General features: G+C 45.8%; 1 protein-coding gene across 2 annotated transcripts in view; it reads left to right on the top strand.

The window, feature by feature from the left end:
* Nucleotides 1–7,967, top strand: part of LOC116872536 (N-acetyllactosaminide alpha-1,3-galactosyltransferase) — a 51,997-nt gene extending 44,030 nt beyond the window's left edge. For both annotated transcript variants that reach the window (XM_032865767.1, XM_032865766.1), the window contains exons 8-9: nucleotides 2,806–2,943; nucleotides 7,057–7,967. In XM_032865767.1, coding sequence (XP_032721658.1) covers nucleotides 2,806–2,943; nucleotides 7,057–7,750 — 832 coding nt within the window. In that variant the 3' untranslated portion in view covers nucleotides 7,751–7,967. The remainder of the gene's footprint in view (nucleotides 1–2,805; nucleotides 2,944–7,056) is intronic.
* Nucleotides 7,968–15,368: the final 7,401 nt, after the last annotated feature.

The following is a 15,368-nucleotide window of genomic DNA, read 5'->3' as shown; positions in this document are numbered from 1 at the left end:
TGCAGATCTCTTCTGCTTTTCTCTTACCCCTCCTTCCTTTATTTGTAAAATATGAGGGAGGGTGGCACCCACTTTATAAGGTGGGGGTGAGGATTAAATGAGAGATCGAAAGTCAAATACTTGGTTCCTGTGCACATAAGTATTAAATAAGTGCACTTGCTACCTGCCGAGTAGCCATCTTCTTAAAAAAAAAGATTAAAAAAAAAGATTTTATTTATTTATTTACTTACTTACTTACTTACTTAGGGAGAGTGTGAGAGCTAGTGGGGCGAGGGAGAGAGAGAATCTCAAGCAGACTCCCTGTTGAGTGAGCCCAAGGCAGGGCTTGATCTCACAACCCTGAGATCATGACCTTAGCCGAAATGAAAAGCTGGATGCTTAACTGACCGAGCTACCCAGGCTCCCTTTTTTCCTTTTTTTTTTTTTTTTTTTTTTTTAAATAATATGACCTGCTTACAACATGTCCAGCTCGTAAACAGTTGCAAGACTTGGCTAGTGGGCTGGCTTGGAACTACTGAAAGATCCTTGATGGGCTAAAACTAAGGACCGCAAAGAATGAGGCAGTGACACAGGGCGGAGTTCAAGTTCAGAAACGTTGGTTATAGATGTGTAAGCCGTGTGTGTGTGTGTGTGTGTGTGTGTGTGTGTGGTTTGTGGTTTGAAATCCTGTCATTCAACAAAGGGGGGGTTTTATGTGACTAAAAGCACCACGTAAACTTCTAAAAACATAACAAAACAAAAGCTCATTATTTCTCATTCTGCACTGATAAAAATGCCAGGGTAGCTAAGGTGAGTGGAAATGATGACAAATGTGGGTTGTAACCCCGGCCTCACCAGCAGAGCTGGTACGTGTCTAAGCAGCAATACAGGGCTGCAGCTCAGAGCATGGAGTCAAACCATCTGGGTTCAAAAACCGGCTTTGCCTCTTACTAGGCTCTGTGACATTGGGCAAACTATTTAACCTCTCTGTGCTGCTCACAGGTAAGATGGAAATCAAAATAGTACCTCTGAAGGGAGATGCCCTGAGCACAGTGCCTGGTCTCACAGGATGTGCTCATGTTAGTTTCCATCAGCGGCAGCCAAGTTAGCAAGTCTTTCTGAGCCTTGGTTTTCTTACCTGTACAAGAGACATATTATGTGGCAGGACTGTTGCCAGGACTAAATGAGAAAGTGTAGCAAAGGTGCCTGGCACAGGTTGGTGCTTTCATGATTGAAGGAAACCAAGAGCGGCTCTTCTCGGAGCAGCCAACCCACGCAGGGTGTGAGGGCAGACCCCAGACTCCAGACAAGATAGGGGGGCAGGACAGCAGCCTCAGAGTGCCCCACCCCCATCTCTGGGGGCGATTCAGCTGTGCAGGGGGAGAGGGAGGCCTGAATCAGGGCACAGGCTGGAGCCGGAGGGACTGTCTGTCATCTCAAGAAGTAGAGTGAAGAGCTTGGTGACTGATGGACAGAAGATGAGAATCTGCTGAAGCACTTTTCCACTCTGGGGCTGGGGCTGGGGTGGGGCTGGGACTAGAGCTGGGACTGGGTGAGTTTGGAGCTGGGCTGAGGGCTGGGGCTAGGGCTGGGGCTGGGATGAGGTTGTGGTTGCCCCAGCTTTGCCCAGCCTCACTCTGGAAATGCTAGCTTAGGTGGTGGGATTCGGGCAGTTTTGTGAAAACCCACCCTCCTCCGATGTGTGGGACTAGGGGAAGTTCTCGCTGGCTCCATCTATTTGCTGACATGTCCCCAACAGCCTCCCCAGGGCCACACGCACACAGCCGGCCGGGCCCCAGTGGGGACCACGAGGACTTTGCCCTCATCACTGGCCTTTCCCCCTCAGTGGATGAAGTACAAGCAGGTGGTTAACGGGGACAGGCCCATTCGTGCTGGGGTTTGAATCTGATGACTGTTTCAGTCTCTGCTTCCCAGCAGGGGAAATGTAGCCACTTCCTGAGCAGTTGGGGGTCAGAGCTGAGTCTGTATCACCCCCTCCTGCTGGGCCCCAGCTGCTACATAGCCTTTCCACATCTACCCTCCACAGTTGGTCAGTTTGCTGTCGCTCTTGTGTTGCTTCCTGTGTTTGCGTTGGCTTTGCCAAGTCCCTTTTGAGCCTTCTAAGTGCAGAAAACATGCTTCCCCTTTGCCCTTTGTGCTCCTAGCAAAGAGGCAACGTGGTCTGAGGGGAGGGTCTGTGCCAGAGCCCCATGTTCCAGCCTTGGCCATGGGGGGGAGGCTCTGTTAATTCCTTGCTTTTCTGGGTGACTTTGTCTCTTTGTTCATAAAACAAACAATAATGCCAGAGCCCCCTTAAATTGGGGGCCCTTTTTGGCCTATAACCAAGGTTTTACCCGGAAATCCATTTGTGGCTAAAGGCAGATTAAAATAGCTTTCTCTCATTTGGTTCCAAGGTCACTCTCTCATCCTCCCAAGTCAAGGATTAGGGCCTCCTGATGGCACCCATGGGGAAAGAACCCAGAGATGCCACTGGCAGTTTAGGAAGGGCTGGGAGATAGGGGAAGGGATCCAGAGGAAGAGAACTAGGAAAGCCGCAAAAGGAGACAGAGTGATGGAGATGTACAGGTAAGATCCCCATCAGGGACCTAAAGGCGGCCCTCAGAGGCACCTGGCTAGAGCCTCCTGCTCCTCACGCAGAAGATGCTGCCCCTGCAAAGGTCACACCAATCCGCTGACTGCCTAGGGTGAAGTCAGGATTCAGGGGCAGTCTCAGCAGATCATAGCTGACCCCAGTGTCCCCTGAGACAGTCTCTGCCCCACCTTAGGAAAGCTGTCCTGACTCATGGCCCTATATTTTGTCACCAGGAAACGTCCAGAGGTGGTGACGGTGACCGGATGGAAGGCGCCAGTCGTGTGGGAAGGCACTTACAACAGCACCATCCTAGAAAATTATTATGCCAAACAGAAAATTACCGTGGGTTTGACAGTTTTTGCTGTTGGAAGGTAAGTGTCCCTAATAAGATCAACCTCTGCTTTTTCTGGTTTCATTGTCAGAGTGTTTGTAAGGGGCCCCCTGGGCTCACGGAGTTGTTCCTGCCTTATCTGAATTCTTAGATAGGAGAATATTATAATGGGATGGTTTCCATCCCTCCTCTGCTGAGGCTCCCCCGCCCCCCAGAGGGCTGAGAACAAAACAATAGTGAGTCGACTCCTTCCCACCTCAAAGTGAGGGTCTTGGGTTGCAGGTTAAAGTGTCCTTTCCACCCATGGAGCCTAGGGTCTGTAGCACACCCACACACACCATGGCTTTCTCTGGAAATTCCAAAAATGGCAGCTGTTGGCCCAAATGTGCATCATCCATATTTGTAACACTCTCAGACCCAGGACCAAGGACAGAAGGACTTACAGTCCAGACTGATCCAAGCATGGCGATTCTCCACGTGTTCCACGGCGCCTCAGGTCTTCCTTGGCCCCCAGAGAGGTTGGGTAGGTTCCTGTTTGGGCTTTCATTTCCTTGTTTAGAATGCCTCTTCCAAAACTACAGTCATTCTTACTTGAAATTAGTAGCCATATTATTAGTTTTAAAATGTAACATTTTAAAACTAATATTATGGCTGTTTTGGAAAGTCTTTGGGTTTTGAGGAGTCGACTCACCATTTTGCTCTTTTGGAAAGACTTTGGGTTTTTTTTTTCCCCCCAAAACAAAAGCAAAAGTTCAATTTTCCTAGTCCCCACCCCCACCATGGGTCTCTCCTTCTGTTCCTTTCCTGAAAACCACATGGAAAGTTGATCCCTTGGCCTCTACAAAGAGTGTTTTGAAGGCCCAGGTTGATTTGAGCCTCAGATCTACCTGCCGTAGGGCCTAAAGGAGAGCTCTGTGAAGATTTGATGGTTCTCCTGAGACGCCCCCAACCCAGAACCCAGAAGCCATCACTGTAGCCATACTAATCGAGAATGGTGACCTGGTTAGTCACCTGGGTGGCATCTCTAATAGACAAGGTTGACTCTGGAGTTTTGACATTTTCCTCAGAAGAATTTGTAGCATTCTGAGTTAGGAGCCTATACTCAGCTCACCTAATCCCATGGCACTGGGATTATGTTAGGGATTGCTTCGCTCTTGGTGTTCCCCCAAAGAACAGAATACTGCCTATGGCTCCAAAACAGCTTTACCGTCCAGCTGCAACTCTGCAGAACCAAACTATAAATCACATATCCTGGGGAAAGCCCTATGCTCTCCGCTCTGAAGCTTGCAAGGACTGTTTGTGTGCTCAGCAGCAATAAATCCTTGTAAGAGTGGATTTGGACTTTTAAGAGGTGTGATGTTTGGTTTGTTTTCAAATAACAATGCAGGAAGCCAACAGCAGTGTTTTAATCCCTAAACAATGTTAAACCTCCAGCAGCTCCCTCCCTCATCCTAGGATTGTCTCCCAAGATTCAGAGCACAATAGATTTTTCTTAAAGTTCCAGAGTGCCCAAGAATTTCCAGGCAACAAGCCACAGAGCCATGCTGAACTCCCTGTTTATATTGCTCAGATATCTTCTTTCCATTTAAATCACCAGGACTGTAAACTCTTGGGCTTCTGGTGGCCAGCTTTAAAAGCACACTTTGTTTTGGTAGTAAAGAAAGGAAATCCGGGCAGTCACCAAAAAGCACAACGAGGTAACAGTTATTATGGCTCACAAAACTTCTTGATTGGCTGCAGCTATGATCAGCAAATTAAAATTCAGTCCACAGTCACTGAGCAAAACATGAGTCTGGGATCTGCATGAGTTGTGTAAAGCCACGTGACCCCTACTTCTTCCTCCTCTCTGTGATCTTCCTGGCTTCACAAGATTGTACATCTTGGGTTACAGAAGACACCAATATGACGTATTTGGAATGAAGACATACATAGCTAAAATATCTCCACCCACCCATTAGTGTGGCCCAGATCCAAAACACATTGTCAGTACCATATACCAAATGCTGGTGAGGATGTGGAGCAACGAGCACTCACCTTCATTACTGGTAGGAATGCAAAATGGTACAGCCATTTTGGAAGACCATTTGGCAGATTCTTACAAGGGTAAACATAATCTTACCATATAATTCAGCAACTGCACTCCTTGTTACTTAGCCAAAAGAGTTGAAGACATATGTCTACACAAGAAAACTCCCCACAGATGTTTACACCAGCTTTATTGATAATTGCTAAACTTGGAAACAACCAAGACATCCTTCAGTAGGTGAATGGATAAATAAACTGTAATATCTAGAATATTATCAGTGCTAAATAGAAATGTGCTATCAGGCCATGCATACTTGGAGGAACCTTAAATGCATGTTAACTTAGTGAAAGAAACCTATCTAAAAAGACTGCATACTGTATGATTCCAACTATATGACATTCTATGGAGATAGTGAAAAGATCAGTGATCGCCAGGGGTGGGGTAGGGTTGGGGGAGAGGTGCTGATGAACAGGCAGAACACAGGAATTTTAGGGCATTGAAAATACTCTGTATAATACCATACATAGTGATAGATACATGTCACTATACAGTTGTCCAAATCCATAGAATGTTCAACACCAAGAGTGAATCTTAATGTAAACTATGGGGTGATTATGATAGGTCAGTGAAGATTAACGGATTGCAAGGCATGTGTCACCCCAATGCTGGATACTGGTAGTGGCGGGGAGCTGTGGGAAGGGAAGGGGAGCAGTGGGTACATGGGAACTCTGTGCTTACAGTTCAGTTTTGCCGTGAACCTAAACATGGTGTGAAAAATAAAATCTGTTTTGAAAAACAAGGAAAAAAATAGTTAAACTAAGGTTAAATCAGGTTGTTTGCTCTGGTGTTAGGAGGCGTCTTACAGTGGTGGTATCTGAACAGTGTATTGGTGTTTGGGGTGATCAGTGGGAGGCTCCCAGGGTGAATATGTAATATAGAAGGATATCTATGGGGGCTCCTGGGTGGCCTTTGGCTCGGGTCATGATCCCAGGGTCCTGGGATCGAGCCCCACATCGGGCTCTCTGCTCGGCAGGGAGCCTGCTTCCTCCTCTCTCTGCCTGCCTCTCTGCCTACTTGTGATCTCTGTCTGTCAAATAAATAAATAAATAATCTTAAAAAAAAAAAAAAAAGAAGAAGAAGGATATCTATGCCCTGTAACCCATTCTCTGGGTCCCAGAAGAGGATATGAGAATAGTGATGGTTAGGCATAATATGTCCCCAAAGAACCTAAGGGTCATGTCACTCTTGTATCCGGTAGGACAATAGCAACATTGGGTATAGTTTGAGGGAGAACTAGTGCCCCCTGATGTTGGTCAGAGGGTACAAGCTTCCAGTTACAAGATGAATAAGTTCTGGGGATCTAATGTATATCATGGTGATTATAGTTAATAATACTGTTATTATGCACTTGAAAGTTGTTAAGAGAGTAGATCTCAGATGTTCTCATCACAAAAAAAAATAGTAGTTATGTGACATGATGGGGGTATCCGCTAATGCTGTAGTGGTAATCATTTTGTAATATACAAGTGTATCAAACCAGTACTTTGTATACCTTAATGTTATTCAATGTTACATGTCAACTACCTCAGTGAAGCTGGGAAAAAAATATCAAATAGTACCCACTTTGCTGCCCAGTCTGAACCAAGAGATAAATAAGACTAAGGGCTAATCTAAGCAAGATAGATGACGTGAAATCATGTTCATTGCAGTTAAGGTGGGTACTGGAGAATGTGGCTTCTGTCTGCAGACCCTAGGCTTCCTGATATTAAATCACTGAATTAGAAAGATCAGGTATCCAGGCTTCCAGATGCAGGGTAGGGCCTGTTCCAGTACTCTCACTTCAAGGCCCCAAGCAGTTGAGAACACAGGCTCCAAGAGTGAGAGTGGTGGGTACAGGTCAGTCTTCCAACATCAGCAGGTAAGTCACTCCTCCTCCCCAAAGTGGAGCGAATGAATGGTGGAAAGCAGCCAGGAATGTTGCCCTATCAGATGTGGAAAACACAGGTCTGGGATGGGGAAGATCATTCCTCCCCTACACTGCCAAACACAGACAAGATCATTGTAAGAGCATGGAGTCTCCTGTGCAGATACCAGCAATTACATTTGTCCCATTCTTCTTTGTTTCAGATACATTGAGCATTACTTGGAGGAGTTCTTAGTATCTGCCAATAGGTACTTCATGGTTGGCCACAAAGTCATATTTTACATCATGGTGGACGATGTCTCCAGGATGCCCTTGATAGAGCTGGGTCCTCTGCGTTCCTTCAAAGTGTTTGAGATCAAGCCTGAGAAGAGGTGGCAGGACATCAGCATGATGCGTATGAAAACCATTGGGGAGCACATTGTGGCCCACATCCAACATGAAGTGGACTTCCTCTTCTGCATGGACGTGGACCAGGTCTTCCAAGATAGCTTTGGAGTGGAGACGCTGGGCCACTCGGTGGCTCAGCTGCAGGCCTGGTGGTACAAGGCAGATCCCGACGAGTTTACCTACGAGAGGCGGAAGGAGTCTGCAGCCTACATTCCATTTGGCCAAGGGGATTTTTATTACCATGCAGCCATTTTTGGAGGCACACCCATTCAGGTCCTAAACATCACCCAGGAGTGCTTCAAGGGAATCCTCCAGGACAAGAAAAATGACATAGAAGCCGAGTGGCATGATGAAAGCCACCTGAACAAGTATTTCCTTCTCAACAAACCCACTAAAATCTTATCCCCAGAATACTGCTGGGATTATCACATAGGCCTGCCTTCGGATATTAAGACTGTCAAGATATCTTGGCAGACAAAAGAGTATAATTTGGTTAGAAATAATATCTGACTTTAAACTGTGCTGGTAGGCTTCTGAATTTGAGAGAGTATGATTCTGGCAACTTTCTCAGGAGAGTAACACTTAACTTTTAAACAATACTAACAAAACACCAACACCACAAATACTTACTTGTAACTTTGAATTTCGCAGTATGGGAGAATGAACCTATGGTAATCAGGTGTAAATTCCCAGTGATTTCTATTTATTCTGGGTTTGGGGGAAATACCAAAAAAAAAAAAGATTTTTTTTTTTTTTTTTTTTTTTTTTTGACGCAGGCAAAGAAAAAGCCAGAAACCTTCTGCACATGCCAGATAACATACTGGAGAAAAAGGTGCTAAGGAAGTGTTTAGCCACAAGATACATTTGTGAGGGGTCAGCTCCTCGACTTCAGTGTCCTTGCTGAGTTGCTCAGCAGCAGAACTCTGAGGAAGGACACAGTCCGTCCCCCTTGGCAATCCTCGGATGGTTTCAGGAGCAGACTGCTTCAGGCCATTGGCTGTCCATGTTCTTTTCCCATCAGGAAAATGTCATTTGGCTTCTCTACAGATTGGTGGAGAATTCCCAGTGGATAGCATGGTGGTGAAGGTTTGGAGTCCCAGGATATGTGAATGAGCCAGTGGGGGCTCAGCATGGAGTGGAAACAGACTCATAGTGAGTTTGCCATGAAGTGGCAGAGGGTGGGAAAAGAGGCTGGTCACTGTGGGCCACCTCTGAGGGGCGCAGGGCATGGGGCTGGTGCTTAAACACAGCACGGATCCAGGTGCTGTGTGGGAGGCTTTGTGGGAGGCCGTGCAGGCCATCTCTGGCCCCCTCAGACCCACAGCAACCAGGGCGGTGGTCTTGCATGGAGATGCTTCTCTTTTGGCCCAAGTCACATTCAGTCTGCTGGACTCCGCTGCTTGAATCCTCAGTTCTGTGGCCAGAGCTTTGAAGTGGATGGTGACAGAGTAGGCAAAGGCCCACAGTAGACTAAAGAGGCTGGCAAAGAGTTCAACTTCCCAAACCTGGGCTGCATGACAGCCAGTCATCAATGTGCCTGGCCTCTGCCTGCTCGAACCCTCAGGGCCCCCCAGCCCATCATGCCCCAGAGTGGAGGGCTGACATCCAGGAGTAGACCGGATTGGAAAAACCCTCCCATCAAGCAACCTCTTGTTTTCCCCTGCCCCATCTGCACTAAAGCAGTGTAACAACCAGAATAACAACAGAGAATAAAATCTGCTTCATATCAGAAGCAGAGGGGATGGCAGTGGGAGACCCCATCCTCATGACTGAACAGCTTAACATGCAGTTCCCTTCTCTAAGAGAAGCTCTGAAATTCTACATATTATTTAAAGTTAAGTGATTCAGTGTCAAGGAAGTTGGGAGGCAACATCTACATAGGCAGGAATATTTATAGTTGGCATGTGTTCCAGTTTGGGTCAGTTTGTTTCCATTTTTAAGTAATGGATTTGAAGAACCACTGCCCTGGCTCCATGGTGTGATCCAAATAAAACCCACATTTTTTTTTTCCTACCCTTTCACTGTGCCTCCTACTCTCAGTCCTTGCCAAAAAATCTCACAACCCGGCAAAACCAAACCAAATCAACAAAGACCTGAAGAAGCGGACTTCGTGAAAGAAAATGAAGGCCACACATCAGGGTGCTGCCTCTCCAGGATTCAAGTTTTCCGGGATCCGTTCTGGAGTAAGGACAGTTGAGCATTTATGTCCTACACCAAAGAAATGCCTTATCTTAAAAGATTAGGGGAAAGGATTGATGTTTATTTACCTTTGAGGGAATCCTGATTTCCTTTTGTTTGTTTAAATTTAAATCCCAAGTGAGTAAACACAAGATCTCATGAATAGTTCTTCTTAAACATTAAACAAAATAATAATAAAATTCCCGATTCACAGTTGAATAAATTATTTTCTCAGTAGATTCTGGTCTGGTCATGGATTGTGTACTTCTCCCAAAGACATTCAGAATCGTCCATGATACAAATTTTACATTCTTAGACTCCAGAAAGTCCCTAGGTCTTTCTAAAAACACGTACACTATTAAGAAGATAGGATATGGTTGAGAGTCCCAAACTTTCAAAACAAAAATGCTTATGGAGAGCTTTTCCAAAGTGGGGCATTGAAGTAATTAACTCCCCGTGGAGGAACCAGAAAGAAAAGGCTCGCCCCTGAAGCCTAGGGTGGGACGAGGCAGAGGGAGGAAACAATGTCATCATACATCTGGGGGTTGTTAGTCTTGACCTCTGGGGAATATATATGGCCAAGGGGCTCTGGGAAAAGGCTAGATTTCCAGCAAACTCAGGGCTGGTGGATTTATCATAAATAGAAAGATGAAAAGTGACAAGACTGAGGGAGTGAGGTGCACTACATTTACAACAGGGCTTCGTTCCGTCATTAGAATTATTTTCATTTTATAGATGAGCAAAGTGATACTCAGAAAGGTTAGCCACCTGGCTAGGAACAACCGAGTGGAAGCTTAGACCAAAGAAGCCAACAAGGACAGATGTGTCAACACCATACATCTGAAGGACCATGTTTCATATCAAGGAAAAGGCAACTTTATAGAAGGGTCTCATAAAGGGGTATTTTTGCCATAAGAGTTAATATTTTAAAACCTAGATATGTCTCCAAGCCTGTTGTACTATTTCCCACTTTTTGTACTAAACCTGCCCTAAATGCATTAGTTAAAATGGATCATGTAAAAAAAATAAATAAAAGACTATGATCATTTTTATCCTTTCTGCATGCATGCAGGGCTAATTCAAGTCCTGTGGGCACACACTAGCTGTTGTGCCAAGGCAGGTGCCACGGAGGGTACGATTGGGCAGGGCAGGTGGAAGGGACAGCCGCACCTCCACCTTCCACTCCACCTCTGATCTGCGGGTCACATGCAGCTGGAAGGGGACACATTTCTTTAAGCCCCGAAGGGCCTTACTTCTCTTGTCCTTCTTGGAATGACGCATCGTTGATGTCTCCCAGCCAAAGTCACCTTGTGATTTACCAATAAGGGAATCATAGTTACGGCAATACTTAAAAGTATTTATTAAATGCACTATTTGTTAAATGTGCATTATGTAAGTGAAAAACAGGCACAATAGCATAGTAACGGGTTACGGTGATGTAAAGGTCATAGAAAGCATAATTGCATCATATATAATGCATAATTTTTAAGGCGAGAAAACACGGTTTAGTGAGGATCCATTGGCCAAAGCCTCAGATCTATAAGGGTGCCAACTAGAATTCAGACCCAGGACAATCTGACTGTACATCCTTTGCTCTTTTCACAGCTCCTGTCTGCTTCCCTCACTCTCTTTCACACATGTACAAGTGTGCATAGATGCGCACACACACACATTGTAGCCATCTTGTTTTTGAAATTTGAGGACACCAGAGGAATCACTACCAAAAGCTCTCAATTCCTTTATTAGGAATTAGGAACTTAGTAGACCAAAAACTCTCAGAATGCAGGTCTAAAGCCATCATCTAGTGCCATGTTGGAGAAGTGGACAAATGAAACATGAGCAATACAGGGTCCAGGGAAGCACGGAGGAAGGGGGAAAAGCTGCCTCGGAAGGGCTGACTCTGAGCTTTGAAAGAAGCAGGTGACTGAGGAGTGGAGCTGGAAGGAGATTTCAGAGGGAGGAGCAGGTGTAAAGCACAGAGGGCTGCCTTCCCAGAGACCCACACAAATGGTGCTGGGGCCTTGGTACTGGCTGAAATGAGCCGGCAGAGCCTGCGTGGAAAAGAGTAAAGACCATGTGCGCACTGTGGCTGGTTGAGGACTCCACATCTGCCTGGCATTTGTGGCTCTCCTTCTCCCCTTCCAGCAATACCGGGGTGCTTTGGTGGAGTCAACATGATTTCCATGGGAACTGGTGGCATGGTTGGAGCAAGGGATCCAGACTAAGCAAATCAACACTTTCCATCCCCTTGGTGGCAACAATTGATTTGGGGATGGGCAGGTGACCTAAACTAGTCCACTCAAAGTGAATCTCAGGTCCTTTCAGGAAATGAGGAAGCATGTAGTATTAGGAGCTTGACCACGGGAAGGTCAGCCCTAGGATGGAACTGACAATAGGAGGAGCAGGGAGGCTGAAGGAAACATGGTCCTTGATGACAAGCCTGAGTCGCTGTCCCCAGCCTTACCTGAAGCCTGCACTGCCTGTGGGCTTTTCAAATGTGTGTGTGTTCCATTATTAAGTCAGTTGGACTTAAAACTGAAAAATACCCCGTTGAACCCTTCTAGATGTGTTAGCTCCTGAAGGGCAGGTCCATAGTCCTAGCCCCCAACTACATCTCAGAGGTGCTGCTTAACTCATACCTACTTAATGAATGAAGGAAGGAATCATCATATCGACTCCCATCGTGCTTAATAAGAAGTGGTTGTTTTTCATTTAAATTTTTAAAATTTTGTTGTGGACTCTATGTCCTACCACAAAGTGGATGCTTTCATATCTGGCACCTGGAACATCCCCCTGTGTGTAGTACATAACATGAGGACTTAGGAATTGCAACCTGGGCTTCAGGCTCGAACCGGGGGCCATAACCTACTGCGTTGCACAGGACAGTCCCCGCAATAATGATTTGGCTCAAAATGTCAGTAGTGACGAGGTTGAGAAATGGTGGTGTAACGTTCCTTTGAACTTCATTAAGGAAGAAACACTAGGGAGTCAACATGCATAATACCCAATGGCCTGTCCCCTAGGAACAGTCCCTGATGAGTGTCAAGAGCTTTAAACTTGCCTCTTACTCCTGTAACATTCACAGCTAAGACAGAAGTATTTCCCTATACTGGACACCAGACGGCAGGGGTTTCCAAAGATTGCACGTCTCCGAAGCAAGTGCAGTGCTTAAACACATTCCTCTCTGGGTCTGCTAAAGACCACAGATTTGTAGAAATAGATGTGAATAAATGAAAATAGCTATAAATATCTAAAGAATGTGTCTATAAAAGATCAGTCAAAGTTAGAACATACTTTTAGTGAACTGACTGTAACTGTTCAGAATAAGACGTGGTTATGCCAGCTAGGTATTTTAGTTACAAATATTTTTATTGCTGGGGTGCCAGGTGGCTCAGTTGGTTGGGTGTCTGATTTAGGCTCAGTCATGATCTTAGGGTCTTGGGGTCAAGCCCTGCATCAGGCTCTGTGCTCATCAGGGAGTCTGCTGTCCCTCTCCCTCTGCACCCCTCCCTACCATGCACATGCATGCCTTTCTCTCAAATAAATAAAATCTTTAAAAAAATATTTTTATTGCAAGGAACAGGCATCCTCCTTGAGCTGTCTAAATCTGAAAGGGGGATTTTTGGGAGTCTCTTTTTTGGGAGGGAAAGTTCAACTAAATAAAAGGGAGAGTTGATAACCAGACAGTAGTATACTGAAGCTGGTTTATTCCCAGCTCCCTGTGCAGTGAGTGACTTTACTGTGATAGTTTGATATGCGCCATACTGAGAATACTGACACCATGGGAATCAGTACACGCTGGAAATCAGGGCTTTTTCCCCCTTCCTTTCTTTTCCATTTTTCTTTTTTAGGACTTGGTGCATAAAAATTTTCCAGGCCATGAGCAAGAGCCAGGGAAGTTCTATCTAAAGGCTTCAACAGCTAAAAATTGTGAACTTTCCCCAGGGGTCTGTCAATATGGCTCAGCCCCAACTATTTCCAGGCTCAGGGTTTCTTCCTTCAAAACTTTTACATTCCTGGAAAAGAAAATGCAAACAGCACAGCATCCACTCCTGCTCCCAGCCGCTGTGCTATGGGGCAGGCTTAACTGGAGGGTTGACTGCACTGCGGGGCAGTTCTCAGAGAAGGACATATCGTGAGCTGGGTAGATGCCTCTCACAGTGTCTACCGTACTCCACTTATAACTGTCTAGTCATCAATCACTTCTTCCCATGTATCTAAAATATTCCCTGCTACTATGATCCAAAAACATGCTACACTACTCTAGCACAGCCCCCTCTCCTAAGAGCAGACCACAGAATCCACAGATAACATCAGAAGGCCAAGCTTCTCAGAGTCTACTGTCTCCTTTGGTTCCTTAGAGAACACATCTGACCATTCAGCAATCTGTACAGTCAATGGTAAGCTTAGCTCACACCCAAAACACAATAGAGTCAGTGGTGAGACACAAGGAAAGAAGAAGGAAAAATTATAGTAACCCCTGTTTAAAAGAAGGAAACAGGGGCACCTGGGTGGTTCAGTGGGTTAAAGCCTCTGCCTTCGGCTCGGGTCGTGGGCCGGGATCAAATACCTAGCTGGCATAACCACGTCTTATTCTGGGCCGGGATCAAGCCCCACATCAAGCCCCACATCGGGCTCTCTGCTCGGCGGGGAGCCTGCTTCCTCCTCTCTTTCTGCCTGCTTCTCTGCCTGCTTGTGATCTCCGTCTATCAGATAAATGGATAAAATCTTTAAAAAAAAAAAAAAAGAAGGAAACAATGGTTATCTGCTCAAGAGGCATTTCCTTGAGTCTGCTGTAAGTATCCCATCAGGGCTAGGTGCAGTCTATCCATCATTTCATTCTACTGTGGATTCTCTGAACTATGTAAGATAGGATTGGTCATGTGTCAGGGCAACAGGCCTGCAAGCTGAACCAGCTGGAGAGCTTTCTCTGTCCAGGATCCCACTGAAGCTTTTATATTATCAGGTAAATGGGATCAACGTGTATGGGGCACTGCCTCCAAATTCCAAAGTAGCCCATAGGACTTATACCTCTCTCTTAGTTGTAGGGGGTATACAGCCCTGGTTCTCAAACTTGGCGGCACCCTAGAACTACCTAGAGAGCTAATACTGATGCCTGGTTCTGACCCCACAGATTCTGATTGAACTGGATAGGCATTAGGACTTCTAAAAGCTTCCCAGGTAGAGAGGGTTCCAGGAACACTGTGGAATTGGAAGCACCAGGCATCTGTCTCCCTGCCTAGACAATGATTGCACTTGCAGAATCTAACTATTTTGGAACTCCAGAGTCTATCAAAGGTGAGCAACTTCCAAGGGAGGGCTTGGATGGTACCTTAAGGTTAACTTTGGTCAATTTCAGCTCTTAGCATGGAAGCAGCCACCCATTCTCCACTCCAGCCATGTGGCGGGCAGTTGTGCACATGTTCCTGGCATCTTGGGGGACCCAGAAAGGGCAAAAGGGACCCTGTCCTCCGCTTATCAGGGATCTGTGCTCCAACCACTAACGTAGCTTAAGATCACAGAGATGAGTCAGAGGCAGGTGGCTGTAGATGTTGCTCTTCCCAAGGTGTTGCAAGACCCTCCCCCTTCAGCTGAAGAGACCGCCCAGGGATGTAAAGGACCAGCACTCTTTTTCTCTCTTTTCATTTTTCTCTTTTCCTATTTTGGGAGCCAGAGTGGAAGATTCCATAATGACTACATAAATGGGAAAATTAGTAAGTGATCATGCATGCCCAGGGATAGGCTCAGAAAAGACCTCAGAAGGCCTTAAATTTATACCTTATCCTGATTCTTGACACAGAGACAGCTTACGACAATCAAAAAAGCCAAAACAATAAATGAAAACAACAACAAAAAACAGTTAACCCTGGAGAAAAAAGATAATTGACTTCCAGAGTTATCACAGTATGAGATTTAAATGTCCAGTTTTCAACAACAACAGCAACAAAAA

The sequence above is a fragment of the Lontra canadensis genome, unplaced genomic scaffold (assembly GCF_010015895.1).
Source record: "Lontra canadensis isolate GAN:19392208 unplaced genomic scaffold, GSC_riverotter_1.0 scaffold30, whole genome shotgun sequence".
NCBI classification, from domain to species: domain Eukaryota; kingdom Metazoa; phylum Chordata; class Mammalia; order Carnivora; family Mustelidae; genus Lontra; species Lontra canadensis.
The sequence above is the reverse complement of the archived record's forward strand: the minus strand, read 5'-3'. Positions and strand labels throughout refer to the sequence as shown.